Here is a 19,414-nt window from a genome sequence, read left to right as displayed (position 1 = left end):
AAGATGAAATCAGATGTGGAATAACCAGCCGCCTCGGACATTTGCTTTTCCGGTTTGTCCCCCTGTGAACCCTCAGAGCTCCAGGGAGATGATCTCTCTTCTTTTCTTTCTTTCTTTTCTTTCATTCTTTCTTTCATATTTATTCATTTTTGAGACACAGAGCGTGAGCAGGGGAGGGGCAGAGAGAGAGGGAGACACAGAATCCGAAGCAGGTTCCAGGCTCCGAGCTGTCAGCGCAGAGCCCCATGCGGGGATCGAACTCACAAACCGGCGAGATCTTGACCTGAGCCGAAGTCGGATGCTTAACTGACTGAGCCACCCAGGCGCCCCGAGAGGATCGGTTTTCATTGCTGTCTCCTTAAACATATAGAAATGTAAAAAGTATCATTATTACACTATGTGTTAACCAACTTGGGTTTAAATTTTTAAAAAAATTAAATTAAATTTTTACAAAATGTAACAAGTAAAAGTGATCAATGGTGGTCCTTGATGACTGGGGATTTCCTCCCAGGACTCTTTCTCTCCCCAAACTTTACACTCACTCTCCAGATCACACACAGGATCTGATCCTTGGCTCTTCCCCAATATATAATACGAGACAAAGTATCCCATTTATAATGGGCTCACAGCCAAAATAACAATAAATTTCAGCTGTTCAAGTCCTATAAAAGAAACACAACAGGAGCGCCTGGGTGGCTCAGTCGGTTAAGCGTCCAACTTCCGCTCAGGTCTTGATCTCAGGGTTCATGGGTTTAAGCCCCGCATGGGCCTGTGCAGCCCACTTCAGATTCTGTGTCTCCCTCTCTCTCTCTGCCCCTCCCCTGCTCACATTCTCTCTCTCTCTCTCTCTCTCTCTCTGTCTCTCTCTCTCTCTCTGAAATAAACATTAAAAAATTTTTTAAAGAAACACAACAAACTGATCAACATATATTATCTGAAGAAAAATTATCAGAACGAAATACCAATATAAAATAAGCCTAATGAAGTAGACATTAAAAGGTATACAAAATGTAAATTAAACACAAGAAATCATAACACCAAAAAAGTGGAAATATTAGATATGAATACGTAGTATTTGAAATTTCTGAGATTACCATCCTGATGTGTAGAACTGAAGCAAAAAATAATGAGCTTGAAGGTGAAGTTGAGGAATTTTGCAAGAAAGCAGCAGGAAAGTTTAAACACATAGAAAAAGTAAACGGAAAGCTAAGTAATACGAAAGATTGAAGTAAAAGTCTGAACATTTACATCTTCAACTTCATGAGACGAAAGTAAAAAGGAAAAGGAAAAAAATATGAAGAAGTAATGAAAATAAATTTCCCAGCATCAAAAAAAAGTAAATAACTACACAAAAGAGATAAAAAAAAAAAAAAAAAAAAAAAAAAAAAAAAAACCTGGACACATACTAAGCTTTTATTTTTTTTTTTTTTTTAATTTTTTTTTTTTAACGTTTATTTATTTTTGGGACAGAGAGAGACAGAGCATGAATGGGGGAGGGGCAGAGAGAGAGGGAGACACATAATCGGAAGCAGGCTCCAGGCTCTGAGCCATCAGCCCAGAGCCCGACGCGGGGCTCGAACTCACGAACCGCGAGATCATGACCTGAGCTGAAGTCAGATGCTTAACCGACTGAGCCACCCAGGTGCCCCAAGCTTTTAAAATATCTAAGATAAAGAAAAATTCTAAATGGTTCAGGAGAAAAAGACTAGGTACAGGTTCTCAACAACACTGGACACAAGAATACAATGGGATAACAGGTTAAACCACTAAGGAAAAACTTCACATCATGAATTTTATGTCCATACAAATCATGACTCAAATGTGAGAACATAAAAATCTTTGTAGGTGTGCACAGCCTGGGAAGTTTTGCTAAATAAGAGCCCTACCCTGAAAACTATTCAAGAAAAAGTTTGCAAGCAAAACAGAGAAATAAACCAGAGTATGCTATAAAAGATTTGAAAGTTGGGGCCCTGGGTGGGTCCATCAGTTATACATCTGACTCTTGGTTTCGGCTCAGGTCATAATCTCATGGTTTAGGGAGTTTGAGCCCCGCGTTGGGCTCTGTGCTGACAGCACGGAGCCTGCTTGGGATTCTCTCTCCCCTCTCTCTCTCTCTCTCTCTGCCCCTCCCCTGCTCACACTGTCTCTCACTCTCTCTCTCTCTCAAAGTAAAGAAGCTATTTATAGATTTCTTTAAATAAAGTGGGTAAAATCAAAGAAACTTGAGAAAAGTATAATTTTGAATCAAGCAAGGTACAATCAAGGAATCCAAACCACATGGTAATTTGAACAGGGAAGGTTTAAAATAAAGTATTAGAGGGGCACCTGGGTGGCTCAGTTGGTTAAGCGTCCTACTTCACTCAGGTCATGATCTCACGGTTTGTGAGTTTGAGTCCCGCATTGGGCTCTGTGCTGACAGCTCAGAGCCTGGAGCCTGCTTCGGGTTCTGTGTCTCCTCTCTCTGCCCCTTCCCCACTTGTGCTCTGCCTCTCTCTGTCTCTCCAAAATAAACAAATGTTAAAAAAAAATAAAATAAAGTATTATAAGCAAAAACAGAGGGTTGGGATAATAAGAAATTATTTAATACAGAATAAAAAGAACTCTAAAAAAATACAGGAATAGCAGGCCTATGGAGCAGACACTGTGGAGCCCCTATCCATGGGCTGAAATAGCGCACCAAGGAAAAGTCAGATCTAAAGTACAGCCAGAGAAGGAATTCCCGGGGTGCCTGGGTGGTTCAGTTGGTTAAGCGTCCTTCCTACTCTTGGTTTCCGCTCAGGTCACGATCTCACAGTTCGTGAGTTTGAGTCCTGCATCGGACTCTGCACTACTGGTGAGGAGACTGCTTTGGATTCTCTCTCTCTCTCTCTCTCTCTCTCTCTCTCTCTCTTTCTCTCTCTGCCCTTCCCCACCTCCCATGCACTCTCTCTCTCAAAATAATCAAAATAAATAAATAAACTTAAAAAAAAAAAGACAAAAACAAAACACACACACACACACACACCGAAAAACAAAGAAGGAACTCCTCAATGCTGAGTACTAACCATTGTTGGAGAGGGAGCAATCCTGGCCCCCGGATGATAGAGAAGGTTCACTCAGGCTTTAAAACCAGGTGACAAGGGAGGGTGCTGGGCTGGTGGCACTCTTGCTACGAAGCCCTTCAGAAGGTGTTGGGAAAAGTCACCCACAGGTGACTGCTGTCAATGGGACACTCTAATAGCCTCGAGGTGCAGAACCCACTGGCATTGCTGAAGATGGGTATTAAACATATCATGCAAACTGCAGGAATCAAGACGCAGCCATTAAAATTATATGAGCATAAGTGGAAATAAATTGCAATGCAAAACAAGTATCACCTTCCCCTCTCAGCAACTGACAGAGACTACAGGGAAAAACAACAACAAAATATCAAATGAATAAGCTCCCCCTCTCTCCGTCTCCCTTTCTCTCTCTTTCTTTCTCTTTCTTCCCCTCCCCCTCCCCTCTCTCCCCTCTCTCTCCCTCCCTCTCTCTTTCTGTCTCTTCCTCTCTCTCCTTCTCTCTCTTTCTCCCTCTCTCCCTCTTTCCCTCTCTCTCCCTCTCCCTCTCACTCCCTCTCCCTCTCCATCTCCCTCTGAAAGATAAAAAGAAAAAGAAAACAAGAAATGAGTAAGCTCACTACATGTATATGGGGGAGATTACCGGTGCAAGAATGAACAAAAAGACCGGCGGTCAGAAACACAGAGTTCAGAGATAGTTCTATGCAGATATGAGACTTTAAAAGACCTTACAAGTGGCACCACAAGTCAATGGGGTTTAAAAAGATTGGTATGGGACACCTGGGTGGCTCAGTGGGTTAAGCTTCTCTGACTCTTGATCTCAGTTCAGGTCTTAATCTCAAGGTCGTGAATTCAAGCCCCACATTGGGCTTCACTCTGGGCACAAAGCCTACTTAAGAATAAATAAATAAAAATGGGGCGCCTGGGTGGCTCAGTCGGTTAAGTGTCCGACTTCAGCTCAGGTCATGGTCCCATGGTTTGTGGGTTTGAGCCCCACATCGGGCTCTGTGCTGACAGCTCAGAGCCTGGAGCCCACTTCAGATTCTGTGTCTCCCTCTCTCTCTGCCCCTCCCCTGCTTTTGCTCTGTCTCTCTCTCTCTCTGTCTCTCTCTCAAAAATAAATAAACATAAAAAAATTCTTTAAAAAAAAAAAAAAGAAGAAATAAATAAATAAATAAATAAAGTTGTTAGTAGAAAGGGCTAGGAAAATTAAAGGTTAAAAACATAACTTGGATCTGCAAAGAATACCACATACAAAGTGAGAATACAGTTAGCTTGCTGAAACACTTGTGAAAAGTCAAACTATAAAATTAACAGAAAAGTCAAATTGGGACTGGGAGGAAATATCTTAAACCAAACTGCAAAAGCATAAATCACAAGGAAAAGAAGCTGAAGTTGATCAGTGAAACGTTAAGAAATAGAAGATACTATGGACAGAGTTATAGATGAGAAAATGAACAAAAATGTTTATAATGTCTAAAACTGACAAGGAATTGGTATGTAGATTTATACGAGAAATTCCAGCAAAATCAACAAGACTGGGATAGCAACTATAATTTTTCAAAATGAGAAAGGGGGTGGGGGACGCCTGAGTGGCTCAGTAGGTTAAGCATCTGACTTTGGCTCGGGTCATGATCTCATGGTTTGTGTGTTGGAGCCCACATCTGGCTCTCTGCTCTCACCTCTCAGTGTGGAGCCTGCTTCAGATGCTCTGTCTCCCTCTCTCTCTGCCGCGTGCCCATGCTTGCTCTCTTACTCGCTCTCAAAAATAAACATTTAAAAAAAATCAAAAAAATAAATATGAGAAAAAGGAAATGAACAGGCAATTTACAAAGTATAGCCATAGTTAAAAAACAAAACAAACCCTTGAAGTCATTGTTAGTCGGATAAACACAAATTCAAACAATGATGCAATATCACTTCCTACCCATTTATTTGGCAAAATGTAAAGACCAGCTGTTGGCAGAAGTTTGAGATTATGAAAATCCTTACGCACTAGCTGGTGGAATCACAGTGTGTTACAACCATTCTGGGGAGTAATCTGGTAGTTAAGTACACGCGGCAGATCGAGCCATCCCTCCTCTGTGCGTGCATCCTCCAAAAAGTTTCACCTACGTCTCTAAGGAAACACGTTAAAAAGACACTTATCCATTCATCGGTTGATGGACATTTAGGCTCTTTCCATATAGACAGTGGAATACTACTTGGCACTGAGAAAGAATGAAATATGGCCTTTTGTAACAACGTGGATGGAACTGGGGAGTGTTATGCTAAGTGAAATAAGTCATACGGAGAAAGATACCATATGTTTTCACTCTTATGTGGATCCTGAGAAACGTAACAGAAGACCATGGGGGAGGGGAAGGAAAAAAAAAAAAAAAAAAAGAGGTTAGAGAGGGAGGGAGCCAAAGCATGAGAGACTCTTATAAACTGAGGGTTGATGGGGGCGTGGGAGGGAGGGGAAAGCGGGTGATGGGCATTGAGGAGGGCACCTGTTGGGATGAGCACTGGGTGTTATATGAAAACCAATTTAACAATAAATTTCATAATAAAAAAATAAAAAAGATACTTATCAAAGCATTACTTGTGGTGTCGGGGAGATGGAGACGATCTTGATTCTATCACCGGGCAAGTGGCAACATAAAATTTGGTTGGCCATGACCAAAAAGTGCTGCGCTGTAACAAAATAAACTGATTTACTGTATGTATAACACGGATGAATGGTTTAGAACTAGTCTCTCACCAGGAGCTCTGCCGTCAAAGTAAAAAGAAAGTTCATGACAATTAAATATGAATTTCATCCTCTGGAAATGCCCCAGAGCCGGTCAGAGGTTAGCCTTGAGGGTAATGAGGCAATCACTGAGAGCAATGACCTTTTTTAGGGAAACTCTGCCCAACTCTGAGTGCTATTTGGAAGCCTTGGGGTGGAGCCTGTTTGCAAATAGCAGCCACAGAAAGCCTGGTAAATTTAAGACGTCTCAAGGGACCAGGCTGAAGGCAGGGAGTTGGGCATGATACAGTCCCTGCGCTTTGTCCCTCACTATGGAGAAAGGCAGACCTCCTCGTTCACGTTTCCCGCTACTTCTCCTTGTCCTGCTTTCTACCAATGTTTCAGACTCTGCAGAACGTGAGTCTCTCTTAGAGTCCCCTCCTCAAGAGTCCGTTCTTTATCTCTGTCTCTTCTTTATATCTTTGCTTTGACCTTCCCATTAAATGCTACCCTTCCATTTCTTAGGATACCTTCCAGTCATAAGAGATTACTCATAACTGATTATTTTTGTCCTTTCATTTGTCGGACCCTTTTAATTTTTCTCATTGGATCATCACAGTCATAAATAGGGTAAGTAGTCACGAGAAGGGGTGATTTGGTCAGACACTGAAACCTCAGATCCCACCTTCCCAGAGTCATTCTTGAGGACGGAAAGTGTTGACTATAAACACAGTTAAAGTGTTGGGGCACCTGGGTGGCTCAGTCAGTTAAGCGTCCGACTTCAGCTCAGGTCACAATCTCACGGCTCATGAGTTTGAGCCCCGCATGGACCTCTGTGCTGACAGTTCAGAACCTGGAGCCTGCTTCAGATTCTGTGCCTAGCTCTCTCTCTGCCCCTCCCCCCACTCACACTCTGTCTCTCCCTCTCTCAAAAATAAACATTAAAAAAAACAACAAAAAGAGTTAAAATGTACAGTGGGGTGCCATTTAATTCATATTGTAGGTCACACATGCAGAGGGAGCATGGGTCCTTTTCTTTTTCTTTTTCTTCTGTTTTTCCAATAACTTACTGAGTCCTCAGCAAGAGACCCCGGTGACGAATCAGTCAGGGAGAGGGGCAAGGAGTCATTTAAAACTAGTCAGTTGTAAAGTTGGTGGAATCCAATAACTGCAAAGCTTCTCTTCCACCTCTCCCCAGTTCCTCCCCAATAGTATCTAGATACTAGATACGGCCTCCCCATAGTATCTAGAAGGTTGTGATCTCCATTCCTTCCTGGTGGAGAAAAAGGCTCAGAGTCTGAAACCTGAGAGTTTTCGTTCTTCCTCGGCCATTGCTAATCTAGCCTCTTCTTACCTGCCAGCATTCATCACTTGAGTCTTCAGCCATCTGGTTTGTCTCAGCTTGCTTCCTTGACCAAGAAGTCCCAGAAGCCCTCTCTGGCCGACTCTGATCCACCCTCAGCTCTTTTTTTATGCTATAGAACCCCGAACTTGTCACAGCATCCTTCCTCCAATCCCTTGACTGTTCCAATACAACCTGTATTGCAGAGTCACCTCTCCCGTTTGAAGTTCAGACCCCTACCCACTCCCCTCCTGACTGACGTAGCTACATCCCAGATTGATCATGGCAGCCTCCAGAGTCCTAAACGTGCAGAGGCATCAAAGGTCAGAATGCTGGCCAACTCACTTTCCTTTCTTCTTCAAATCCCTTCAGCATACAATCTCCCAGTAACCGGTCAGCGTACGTTTCTCTCCCATCACTCCTCTACCCCATCTCCAACTATGGATGGTACCACCAGCCATATGGTACCACCTCCCACTGCATTCCACCCAGAGAGGATCTGGAAATATGGCGGGGGGGGGGGGGGGGGGGCTGTTCAGATTTCTGCGAGGAGGCTGGATGGATGAAGCAAGGGGCATTTATTGGGGTCGGAAATGTTAAGCGGTCTGTGTTTTCAGTCCAACACAACGCAGGATGACTCTGCCCACTGAAAACTGTTGCTTTACATCCCATCCACCATTTGATAAAGAACAATAAGCCTCATGGCCTAGTTGTCATAAACAGAAGAGGTATCGTCTATGTAGAAGACATTCTGCGTCGCCCCAACTTTATTAGCCCTCGATGCGATAAATCAGAGACATTACCCAAAAGCCCGGGTGACTGTTCTCCTTTGCCTTGGGGCAGTGAGCTTCAGAGTCATGGAGGTTTCAGGAGAACATGATGAAAAGAGAAAACTAAAAGTCCTCTGTTTAATATTTGCAAAATTCAGTCACTCCTACAAAGGCAAATATTTAAAATGCCAACATTCATGATTAGGTAATATTTTAAGGGTTTAATTGCTCACTTACAGAGGAAATCTTGGGCAAATTACTCAACCTGGATGGGTCCCAATTTCAATATCTATTAAATGAATGCTCAAGAGCCTTTATGAAATAGTTGTTTGAAATATCTGGTGTATATGGAATTACTTTTTAAATTATGATATCAAACAGGCTTATAACTAATAAGAACAAAAACAGTATATTGAATAAGTTATTATACACTCATGTCTTCTTTCCTATGAACATCAAAGAACTGGAGGAAAAAAGTGTGGACGAGGAGGTAAAAACCGATAATTTTTATAAGTTATCACATGTTTGATAAATGTGATTTACATTATATATATATATATACATATATATATATACACACATATATATATATACGTATATACACACACACACACACACACACACACACACACACACACACATATATATATAGTTCAGAGTAGATTATTCAGGTCAAAAACTACCCAGATGCCAGAAAGGGATTCAATGAGAGGTACCATCTGAATGATTATGGACAGGTTATTTAACTGCTCTGAGCTTCTTTCCTTTAGAACAAAACTTTAGCACTTATCCAATAAAAACACCTGAGACTTTAATGAATTTTTTTAAGTTTTTGTTTACATTTCAGTTAGTTAGCATACAGTAAAATAGTTTCAGTCGTGGAATTCAGTGATTCATCACTTACATACAACACCAATGCTCATCACAAGAAGTGACCTCCTTAACACCCATCACCTATTTAGCCCATCACCCCCCAACCTTCCCTCAATGTCAACCTATTTTTTTTAACGTTTATTTTGATTTTTGAGAGACAGAAACAGACAGACAAGGTGTGAGTGGGAAGAGGCAAAGAGAGAGGGAGACAGAATCTGAAGCAGGCTCCAGGCTCTGAGTTGTCAGCACAGAGCTTGACGTGGGGCTCGAACTTGGGAACTGTGAGATCATGACCTGAGCCAAAGTCATTCTGTTTTAAATGTTGGATCCTCTGTGTGTCTGAATCGTAGCTCCCAATGTGCAATGTTCAATATATTACTTCATAGTTTAATTATAAGTGTTTGTTGGTAATTTGGAGTGATTTGCCTTTGAAGTTTATTAAAAGAGAGAATATGTGCAGATTTTTCTATTTCTGCACAAATGTCATTGGGGTTTTGATAAGGATTGTATTGAATCTGTGTATGAGATTTTAATTATTGAAGAGCAGATCTAAAGATCCATGGCATATAGTTTGGCCAAGGAAAAACTTAAAACACATACAGCTTGATGAATGCGTTGGAAGAGACCCCTTGGAGAATGAGAGAACCAAATCTGACTACCAGATTCCACAACTAAACTGTCTCTGTTATTCTCTTCTGTGAGTCTCATACCTATTAATTCTGAAAAGTAATAAAATAGTGTTTCGTGTGTCAAATTGCCTGCTGTTTCTTAAGCGTAAGAGTCCATGTTGGAGGTAGAAGGGAAAGGCTAGTAAAACAATATAAGAAAAGAACAGCCCTGGTTTTTTTTTTTTTCTTAATTGTAAATTAACGCCAATAAATTAAGGACTTAAATCTGCAGCTATTGAATCACTAAAGTTTTGCAAAGTCACATTTTGTGTATGATTTATTGGTTTAGTGAGTCGGCAGAGCAGGCAGTATCTTACTGTTGCGTATTCAAATTTGGGAATTGGCGAGGGTCTCACGTTTATCATGAACATACAAAATATGATGCATGTACCACACAGGATTGTTAGGAGGCTTAATACAGAGACTGCTTAACACAATTCCTTGCAGGTACCAGGCACTTAGGAAACACATTTCAGCCCATAGGGGTTCAGGCTATGGGGAGATTATATGGCGTCGAATGTTTCATGAACAGTTTTTTGGTCAAGCGTGTCACTTGGGAGGGTTCCTGAAAAATGGCTAGAATTGTGACTGGAACTATCCGGAGGGGGAGGGGGTTTGTAAGAATATAATAGATAAAGGAAACGTGTCAGTAAAGTCAAGAATGTAAACTCACAAGGGTGCCGGGCTGGCTCAGTCAATGGAGAAAGTGATTCTTGACCACGGGGTTGTAAATTCAAGCCCCATATTGGGTGTAGAGATTACCTAAAAACACAACCTTTAAGGGGCACATAGGTGACTCAGTCATTTGAGCATCCATATTTCGATTTCGGCTCTGGTCATGATCCCAGGGTAATGGGATAGAACCCTGAGTCAGGCTCCACCCTGAGCTTGGGCTCTGCTTGCGATTCTCTCTCTGGCCCTCTGTCCTCTCCCCCACTCGCACGTGCACTGTCTCCCTCTAAAAAAATAAAGAAAGTAAACTCACACACAAGGTTGCCCATACCTCTGAATAATTAAATACATTCAATAATTAGCATAAAAAAGACTGTAAAGTAATACATTTTGTGTGAACTTGGTTTTTTAATAAGATAATTTATTGACCCATAGAGGTTTGACCACAAGGATATATTTATGAACGTAGAAGTATTAATATCAATATATTAATATTGATTACCTCAAGAGGGTGAGGATGAAGGAGGATGTTAATCAAGTGCAATGTGTCCTTGTGAGTGCATGTGTGTGCATGCAAATTAATAACAAAAATTAAAACTTGTTGACAAAAATACCATCGATTTTGGCTAAGGTATGTCTGAAGAACCTTAGAGAAACAGCAAATACATTATGTCTTCAGTACCGCTGTTACAAAGAAAACGATTTCACTGAGGTTTTTCCAAATGAATGTATTCAGTCATGGTGTTCATGCACAAGGGATGTTTATAGAGACAGAATTTAATGTAAATCTTTTTATAAAGTGAATAATCATCAGCAATTTGTTATATATATGTACTTTTATGGGTATATATTCAGGAACTCGGATATTAAAGTCCTTTAATACAAAGAGTGCACGTAAAACTATAACATCCTTGAAGACAACTGCTGATATAGGCTGTGCGGGTGAGGGACTACTCAGGAGTGAAAAATAGAATTCTTATGCCTGGCAGCGATGAACCTTCCATCATCCTGTTCTTTGTTCATTGACACTTGGTATGGAATCAGTCGTAGCAAGAAGTACATATGGTTACGGAAAACACGTTTATGGTTGAAAATGCTTGTTAAGGGGCGCCTGGGTGGCTTGGTCGGTTAAGCGTCCGACTTCGGCTCAGGTCACGATCTCACGGTCCGTGAGTTCGAGCCCCGCGTCGGGCTCTGGGCTGATGGCTCAGAGCCTGGAGCCTGTTTCAGATTCTGTGTCTCCCTCTCTCTCTGCCCCTCCCCCGTTCATGCTCTGTCTCTCTCTGTCTCAAAAATAAACGTTAAAAAATTAAAAAAAAAAAAAAAAAAAAAAAAAAGAAAAAAGAAAATGCTTATTATTCCCCATTTCTGTCTCTGACTCAGCCTTCTCTCCCCAGGCAGTATATGGTGCTGGTCCCCTCCCTGCTCCACACAGAGACTCCTGAGAAGGGTTGCATCCTTCTGAGCTACCTGAATGAGACAGTGACTGTAAGTGCTTCCTTGGAGTCCCTCAGGGGAAACCAGAGCCTCTTCACTGACCTGGTGGTGGAGAAGGATTTATTCCACTGCGTCTCCTTCACTGTGAGTACTATTTGCCTGTCCTTGTTTGATACGTTATATCGAATCATGGTGACGGGAGCTGGTGTTGAATCTGCAAAGAACAACTTTAAGAATGTTAGTGAGCTGGGGCACCTCGCTGGCTCAGTTGGTAGACCATGTGACTCTTCATCTTGGGGTCACGAGTTTGAGCCCACGTTTGGATGTGGATCCTTTAAAAAAAATACAATATTTTTTTTAAATGTTGGTGGGGACTTCATAACGTATGAAAGAGAGTGAGTTTTTAGCTACTAAGAAACAAAGCATGGAATTTCCATCCACAGAGGAGAGAAATATTTTTCTGCATGCCAAAGTTCGATTTAAATTAAAAATTCTATTGGCCATAGAAAGCATGACTTAGTCAAAGAGATTTTCTTTTCTTTTCTTTTTTAAATAAAGGTTGTTTATTTATTTTGAGAGAGAGAGAGAGAGAACCCCAATCCCAAGCAGGCTTCATGCTGTCAGCGCAGAGCCTGACACAGGGCTCGATCTCATGAACCATGGGATCGTGACATGAGCCGAAATCATGAGTCGGATGCCTGAACCACCCATGCGCCCTGACTTAGTCAAAGAGGGTTTCTAATTTTGATATGTAACCATCTCTTTAAGGTCAGAGCAAGCAATACCTAGAAAGAGATTATACAAAAATTTCATGGTAGGACAGCAGAATTTTGTAGCAGAATTTTTCTCCTATGGCGAAATGTTAGGTGTCTTTGTCCTCTGAATGTATTAATAGTACCAGAAACTCCAAGCAAACATCCAGTACCTCTTTGAGGTCGCCCTCTTTGTGCTTGGGATACTCAGCTCCCATATTCTCCCATATTTTTATAAAGATGCTTCTTTCCATTCTTTCCACATAGATTTTGCTCTGTTAAAAGGAGTGTGATTTAATCACTAGAGTTCCAGGTTAGCTCTCTGGATATTTGGGTTCCACTGACGGCTGTTCTCACTGACATATCTCTCCTATATCTTATATTATTATCTTCATTCATGTCTGGCAAAATATTTATACTTACCTAGCCCTTGGTGAAGCTGAGAGAGAGGTAGAAAATAGTCATGGATGAAGGATTCAGAGAAAGAAGACTGTGCAACTCCTCGGTGGTATTTTTTGTTGTTCAGCTCCCAAGGAGCTCCTCCTTGTCAGAGATGGCATTTCTCAGTGTCCAGATAAAGGGACCAACACAAGACTTCAGGAAGAGGAACACAGTGCTGGTAAAGAATGCTCAAAGTCTGGTCTTTGTCCAGACAGACAAACCCATCTATAAACCAGGACAGACAGGTATGGAGGGAAATTCTACTACTGGGGCACTACTGAGAAGGAGAGGCCACCCCAAAGCTGGTTTTCCAGCCAGGCACCATTAATTATCCCCATCTCTTAGCCTCCTGCCCTATCACTCACATGACCTGCCTTATCATATCATGTCTGAGTCTTATCAGAGTATTTCTTTCTTTTTTAGTAAAATTCCGTATTGTCTCTGTGGATGAAAACTTTCACCCCTTAAATGAACTGGTAAGGATCTCAGTAGTTATGGTTTGGGTTGATGGCAGGGATGGGAGGAGGGGATGGGAGTACTCACCCAAGCAGGGGCAGGAAGGTCCAGGAAAAGCAAGAAGATGAACCACATTCCTTTTGGAAACTGGGATCCTGCCTCCCTACAGATCTAGAGTCTTATGGAAGGCATTACAGAGGGGTAAACGATGGAGGAAGCTGTCTCTCTTATAACAGTAATTAATCAGCTCAACAGTAGTCAGCTACATTTATTGCTGTGACCATAATACATTAAACATAATGAAGAGTAAAAAAGTGAGATATTATCCATATCCATACTCTCAAGGAGTTTATGATTTCTAAAAGCACAGAGTTTCACTGCTTCTGAATATATACGTAATAGACAATATTATAATATGGTAACAAATACATATATATACTATATACACATGTATTTGTCATAGATATTAACACATAATGTAATATACAATATATATCACATGTAAAGATTTCACTTTTGTTAATTGGGTGATCCTTCCTCCAACTAGCTTTCAACAAGGAAAGAAACAAAGCTGCTGTAAAAATGCAATTTTTTAAATTAGGAAAAAATGTCCTTGGTTAACTGTTAACCAAAATTCTTATTTGGTCTAAATCATAATGACATATCACGCTATTAATATATAATTTATATAAGTAAGCAATATAGTCATATTCTTTACTTACAGGTCGTAAGTACCTAGTATTACTGATTAAAAATATGAGTAAATTAATAAATATTAATAAAACTTATTCACCAAAAATATTTTTCCGGGAAATGGCAACACAATGATTGTTGTAGAAATACGTTATTTATGCTTTTCACTTAGAACTATTTACTAGTTTCCCTGAACAGTTCTAGCTCTTTAATGTTTCAGGTTAAATTTTGTTATAACTTACTACAGAATCCATTTTCCCATTTCCCTATTTGATCACAAGTCTGAAATCATAGTCTTTGGTGAAATTCTAATCACATCTCTTCTTTCCTTTTTTCATATAGATTCCACTGGTATACCTTGAGGTAAGCATCAGAGTCTTGTATAAAGAAATCAGTGCATTTAAGAATGGAAGTGCTGATACTCCTGACAGATGAATTACTATTAAAAAAACAACTGTCAGATCTAAAATCCCCTGCTCCCAGATGTCAGGTTTACTCTGTTTTATCTTCCTTCTGTGTTTATCTCTTCTGAAGGCAATGCCAGTTACCAACCCCAAAGTCTTTTGTTCAAGGGCTATCATAGCTACATGATTATTCTCCATGCTCCCTGTTTCTGTCTAGGACCCACAAGGAAACCGTGTTGGACAATGGCAAGGTGTCAAGTTGGAGAGTGGCCTCCAACAGCTGGCCTTTCCCCTCTCGTCCGAGCCCATTAAGGGCTCTTACAAGGTGGTGGTACAGAAGGAATCAGGCAAAAGGATAGAGCGCTCCTTCACTGTAGAGGAATTTGGTATGGATTATGAACGATGAAAAGGACATAACATTTTGTTTCATACCAAGCATTCATTTAGATTTTTTGAATTCCGTGTAGGTATGTTGAACTTGGATTAGAATCAGCTTTAGCTGTTTGTAAAGTCATCGTAATTCTGTGCACCAGAAATTCACGAGAGTCTGATTTCCAGTAGCAAGTTGCGCTTTGCCAAGTATCAAAATTCTTATTTCAGTGGAACCATCATCATTTGTTTAGTGTCATTGACATCTGCTGTCACCACGAAGTCAGTTAAATTTTGCATGAGTTGTTAAACCTTATTATCTTAAAGTTGGCACATTGAAAAATGCATCTATAAGAGACTCTTAAAAACTGAGAACAAACTGAGGGTTGATGGGGGGTGGGAGGGAGGGGAGGGTGGGGGATGGGTATTGAGGAGGGCACCTTTTGGGATGAGCACTAGGTGTTGTATGGAAACCAATTTGACAATAAACTTCATATATTGAAAAAAAGAAAAAAAGAAAAAAAGAAAAATGCATCTAGGCCTTCAGGATATTATTTTGGGGAAAATTATAGACATGAAAATATTTGTATTTCCATTAAATATTTACCAACCTCCCTATTTCCATTATCTCTACCAACAGTGCTTCCCAAGTTTGAGGTCAAAGTTCAGGTGCCAAAGATAATCAGTATCCTGGATGAAAAAGTGAACATAACAGTATGTGGGATGTGAGTTAAATTTCTTTTGCCTGAAATTTCAGATTTTGCCTCCATTTGAGTCATTACTTAGCTAGGTACCTAAGTACAAATTAATTTTTAACTGAATTAAAAAACATTTCAATGACTTATTTCAGCTGCTTATTATTAAAATTTTCAAATATGCAGAGGAATAGAGGACACCCATAATTATGATTTAACATCTAACACCTTTCTATATCTGCTACATCATTTTTTTTTTTTGCTTTAACGTTTCAGGATAAATTACAAAGATCATTACATTGTCCCCTTGATGCAGCACTATATACCTTTAAAAATTATTGACATTTTCTGGGGCGCCTGAGTGGCTCAGTTGGTTGAGCGTCTGACTTCAGCTCAGGTCATGATCTCACGGTTTGTGGGTTCGAGCCCCACATCAGGCTCTGTGCTGACAGCTCAGAGCCTGGAGTCTGCTTTGGATTCTGTGTCTCCCTCTCTCTATGCCCCTTCCCACTTGCGCTCTGTCTGTGTCTCTCTCTCTCTCAAAAATAAACATTAAAAAAATTTTTTTAAATAATAAAAATAAAAATTACTGACATTTTCCTACATAGTCATGATGTCATTATCATACTTAACAAAATTAAAAGTAATTTTCTTATACTAATTCTTATTTTATACTCAAGTTCCCTCAATCTTTCTAAAACTGATTTACTCATTACTCTTGATTACGATGACTCATATGTACTCCTTTTTTCCAACTCTCCACAATGGAAATTTTTTTGAATGCAAAAGTTAACAGAATAGTAAAATGAAAATCATGTACCCATCATGATTACCCATGGACCATTACACAATAATGAATTTTTGCTTAATTTGTCCCATTTGTTCTTTCCTCCCCCTTCCAGTTTTTTTCCCTAATATTTTTTAGCAAGCCATGGGAATCTATAAATATCTTAAAGTTTTAAAAGTCTGGAACCTCCTTTTCTCTCCAGGATGTTAACTTATTGGAGAGAGCGGCCAGTTGGCCTGTAAATATCCCTTTTGCTGGATTTGCCTGAAATGTCCCTTTTGCTGGATTTTTCTCAATGTCGTAATGAGACATTGAATTAATTTTAATTTCTCCTCTGACCAATTTTAAGAGGATCCTTGGAGTATTTTCTTTTCTTTTAATTCATTTATTATTTAATTTACATCCAAGTTAGTTAGCATATGGTGCAACAATGATTTCAGGAGTAGATTCCTTAATGCCCCTTACCCATTTAGAACATCCCTCCTCCCACAACCCCTTTTTGTTCTCTATATTTAAGAGTCTCTTATGTTTTGTCCCCCCCTCCTGTTTTTATATTATTTTTGTTTCCTTTCCCTTATGTTAATCTGTTTGTCTCTTAAAGTCTTCATATGAGTGAAGTCATATGATTTTTGTCTTTCTCTGACTGACTGACTTCACTTAGCATAATACCCTCCAGTTCCCTCCACGTAGTTGCAAATGGCAATATTTCATTCATTTTGATTGCCAAGTAATACTCCATTGTATATATATATACACCACATCTTCTTTATCCATTCATCCATCGTTGGACATTTGGGCTCTTTCCAGACTTTGGCTATTGTTGATAGAGCTGCTATAAACATTGGGGTGCATGTGCCCCTTCAAAACAGCACACCTGTATCACTTGGATAAATACCTAGTAGTGCAATTGCTGGGTTGTAGAATAGTTCTATTTTTAACTTTTTGAGGAAACTCCATACTGTTTTCCAGAATGGCTGCACCAGCTTGCATTCCCACCAGCAGTGCAAAAGAGATCCTCTTTCTCCACATCCTCACCAACATCTGTTGTTGCCTGAATTGTTAATGTTAGCCATTCTGACAGGTGTGAGGTGGTAAATCATTGTGGTTTTGATTTGTATTTCCCTGATGATGAGTGATGTGGAGCATTTTTTCATGTGTCTGTTCACCATTTGGAAGTCTTCTTTGGAGAAGTGTCTATTCATGTCTTTTGCCCATTTCTTCACTGGATTATTTGTTTTTTGGGTGTTGAGTTTGATAAATTCTTTATAGATTTTATATTAACCCTATACCTGATATGTCATTTGCAAATATCTTCTCCCATTCTGTCAGCTGCCTTTTAGTTTTGCTGATTGTTTTCTTCTCTGTGCAGATGCTTTTTATTTTGATGAAGTCCCAATAGTTCATTTTTGCTTTTGTTTTCCTTGCCTCCAGACACGTGTTGAGTAAGAAGTTACTGCAGCCAAAATCAAAGAGGCTTTTGCCTGCTTTCTCCTCGAGGATTTTGATGGCTTCCTGTCTTACATTTAGGTCTTTCATCCATTTTGAGTTTCTTTTTGTGTATGGTGTAAGAAAGTGGTCCAAGGTCATTCTTCTGCATGTCGCTGTCCTGTTTTCCCAGCACCACTTGCTGAAGAGACTGTCTTTATTCCATTGGATATTCTTTCCAGCTTTGTCAAAGATTAGTTGGCCATACGTTTGTGGGTCCATTTCTGGGTTCTCTATTCTGTTCCATTGATCCGAACGTTTGTTTTTGTGCTGTTACCATTCTGTCTTGATGATTACAGCTTTGTAATATGTCTTGAAGTCTGGGAGTGTGATGCTTCCAGCTTCAGTTTTCTTTTTCAAGATTGTTTTGGCTATTTGGGGCCTTTTCTGGTTCCATACAAATTTAAGGATTATTTTTTCTAACTCTGTGAAGAATGCTGGTGTTATTTTGATAGGGATTGCATTGAATATGTGGATGGCTTTGGGTAGTATCAACATTTTAACAATGTTTGTTCTTCCAATCCAGGAGCATGGAATATTTTTCCTTTTGTGTGTGTGTGTGTGTGTGTGTGTGTGTGTCTTCTCCAATTTCTTTCATAAGCTTTCTATAGTTTTAATTGTATAGATTTTTCACCTCTTTGGTTATGTTTATTCCTAGGTACTTTATGGTTTTTGGTGCAATTATAAATGGAATCTACTCCTTGATTTCTCTTTCTGTTGCTTCATTACTGGTGTATAGAAATGCAACCGATTTCTGTGCGTTGATTTTATATCCTGCAACTTTTCTGAATTCATGGATCAGTTCTAGCAGTTTTTTGGTGGAATCGTTTGGGTTTTCCGTATAAAGTATCATGTCGTCTGTGAAGACTGGAAGTTTGACCTCCTCTTGGCTGATTTGGATGCCTTTATTCCTTTGTGTTTTCTAACTGCTGAGGATAAGAATTCCAATACTATCTTGAGTAACAGTGGTGAGAGTGGACATCCCTGTCGTGTTCCTGACCTGAGGGGGAAAACTCTCAGTTTTTCCCCATTGAGGATGATATTAGTGGTGGGTCTTTCATACATGGCCTTTATGATCTTGAGGTATGATCCTTCTATCCCTATTTTCTTGAGGGTTTTTATCAAGAAAAGATGCTGTATTTTGTCAAATGCTTTCTCTGCATCTACTGAGAGGATCATGTGGTTCTTGTCCTTTCTTTTATTGATATGATGTACCACATTGATTGTTTTGAGGATATTGAACCAGCCCTGCATCCCGGGTGTAAATCCCACTTGGTTATGGTGAATAGTTTTTTTAATGTACTGTTGGATTCAGTTGGCTACTATCTTGTTGAGGATTTTTGCATCCATGTTCATCAGGGAAATTGTCTATAGTTCTCCTTTTTAGTAGGGTCTTTATCTGGTTTTGGAGTCAAGGTAACGCTGGCTTCATAGAAAGAGTTTGGAAGTTTTCCTTCCATTTCTATTTTTTGGAACAGCTTCAAGAGAATAGGTGCTAAGGGACTCTTAAAAACTGAGAACAATCTGAAGGTTGATGGGAGGTTGGAGGGAGGGGAGGGTGGGTGATGGGCATTGAGGAGGGCACCTGTTGTGAGGAGCATTGGGTGTTGTATGGAAACCAATTTGACAATAAATTTCATATTTAAAAAAAAGATACAGAATAGGAGCTAACTCTTCTCTAAATGTTTGGTAGAATTCCCCTGTAAAGCCATCCAGCCCTGGACTCTTGTTTTTTGGGAGATTTTTGATTACCAATTTGATTTCTTTACTGGTTATGGGTCTGTTAAAATTTTCTATTTATTCCTGTTCCAGTTTTTATTTA

General features: G+C 40.0%; 1 protein-coding gene across 2 annotated transcripts in view; it reads left to right on the top strand.

Moving 5' to 3' along the window:
- The first annotated feature begins 5,964 nt into the window (after positions 1-5,964).
- The window catches only part of LOC132694759 (pregnancy zone protein-like), a 47,379-nt gene continuing 33,929 nt past the window's right edge, over positions 5,965-19,414 (top strand). Inside the window, exons 1-8 of one of the 2 annotated variants that reach the window (XM_060658456.3) lie at positions 5,965-6,165; positions 6,534-6,538; positions 11,475-11,654; positions 12,789-12,948; positions 13,127-13,179; positions 14,195-14,215; positions 14,474-14,642; positions 15,266-15,350. In XM_060658456.3, the coding sequence (XP_060514439.3) occupies positions 6,081-6,165; positions 6,534-6,538; positions 11,475-11,654; positions 12,789-12,948; positions 13,127-13,179; positions 14,195-14,215; positions 14,474-14,642; positions 15,266-15,350 (758 nt within the window). In that variant the 5' untranslated portion in view covers positions 5,965-6,080. Of the gene's footprint in view, positions 6,166-6,533; positions 6,539-11,441; positions 11,655-12,788; positions 12,949-13,126; positions 13,180-14,194; positions 14,216-14,473; positions 14,643-15,265; positions 15,351-19,414 lie in introns of those variants that run through there. The other variant, XM_078450107.2, reaches the window with a different exon arrangement.

Source organism: Panthera onca, chromosome B4 (assembly GCF_046562875.1).
Source record: "Panthera onca isolate mPanOnc1 chromosome B4, mPanOnc1 haplotype 2, whole genome shotgun sequence".
Lineage (NCBI taxonomy): Eukaryota > Metazoa > Chordata > Mammalia > Carnivora > Felidae > Panthera > Panthera onca.
The sequence above is the reverse complement of the archived record's forward strand: the minus strand, read 5'-3'. Positions and strand labels throughout refer to the sequence as shown.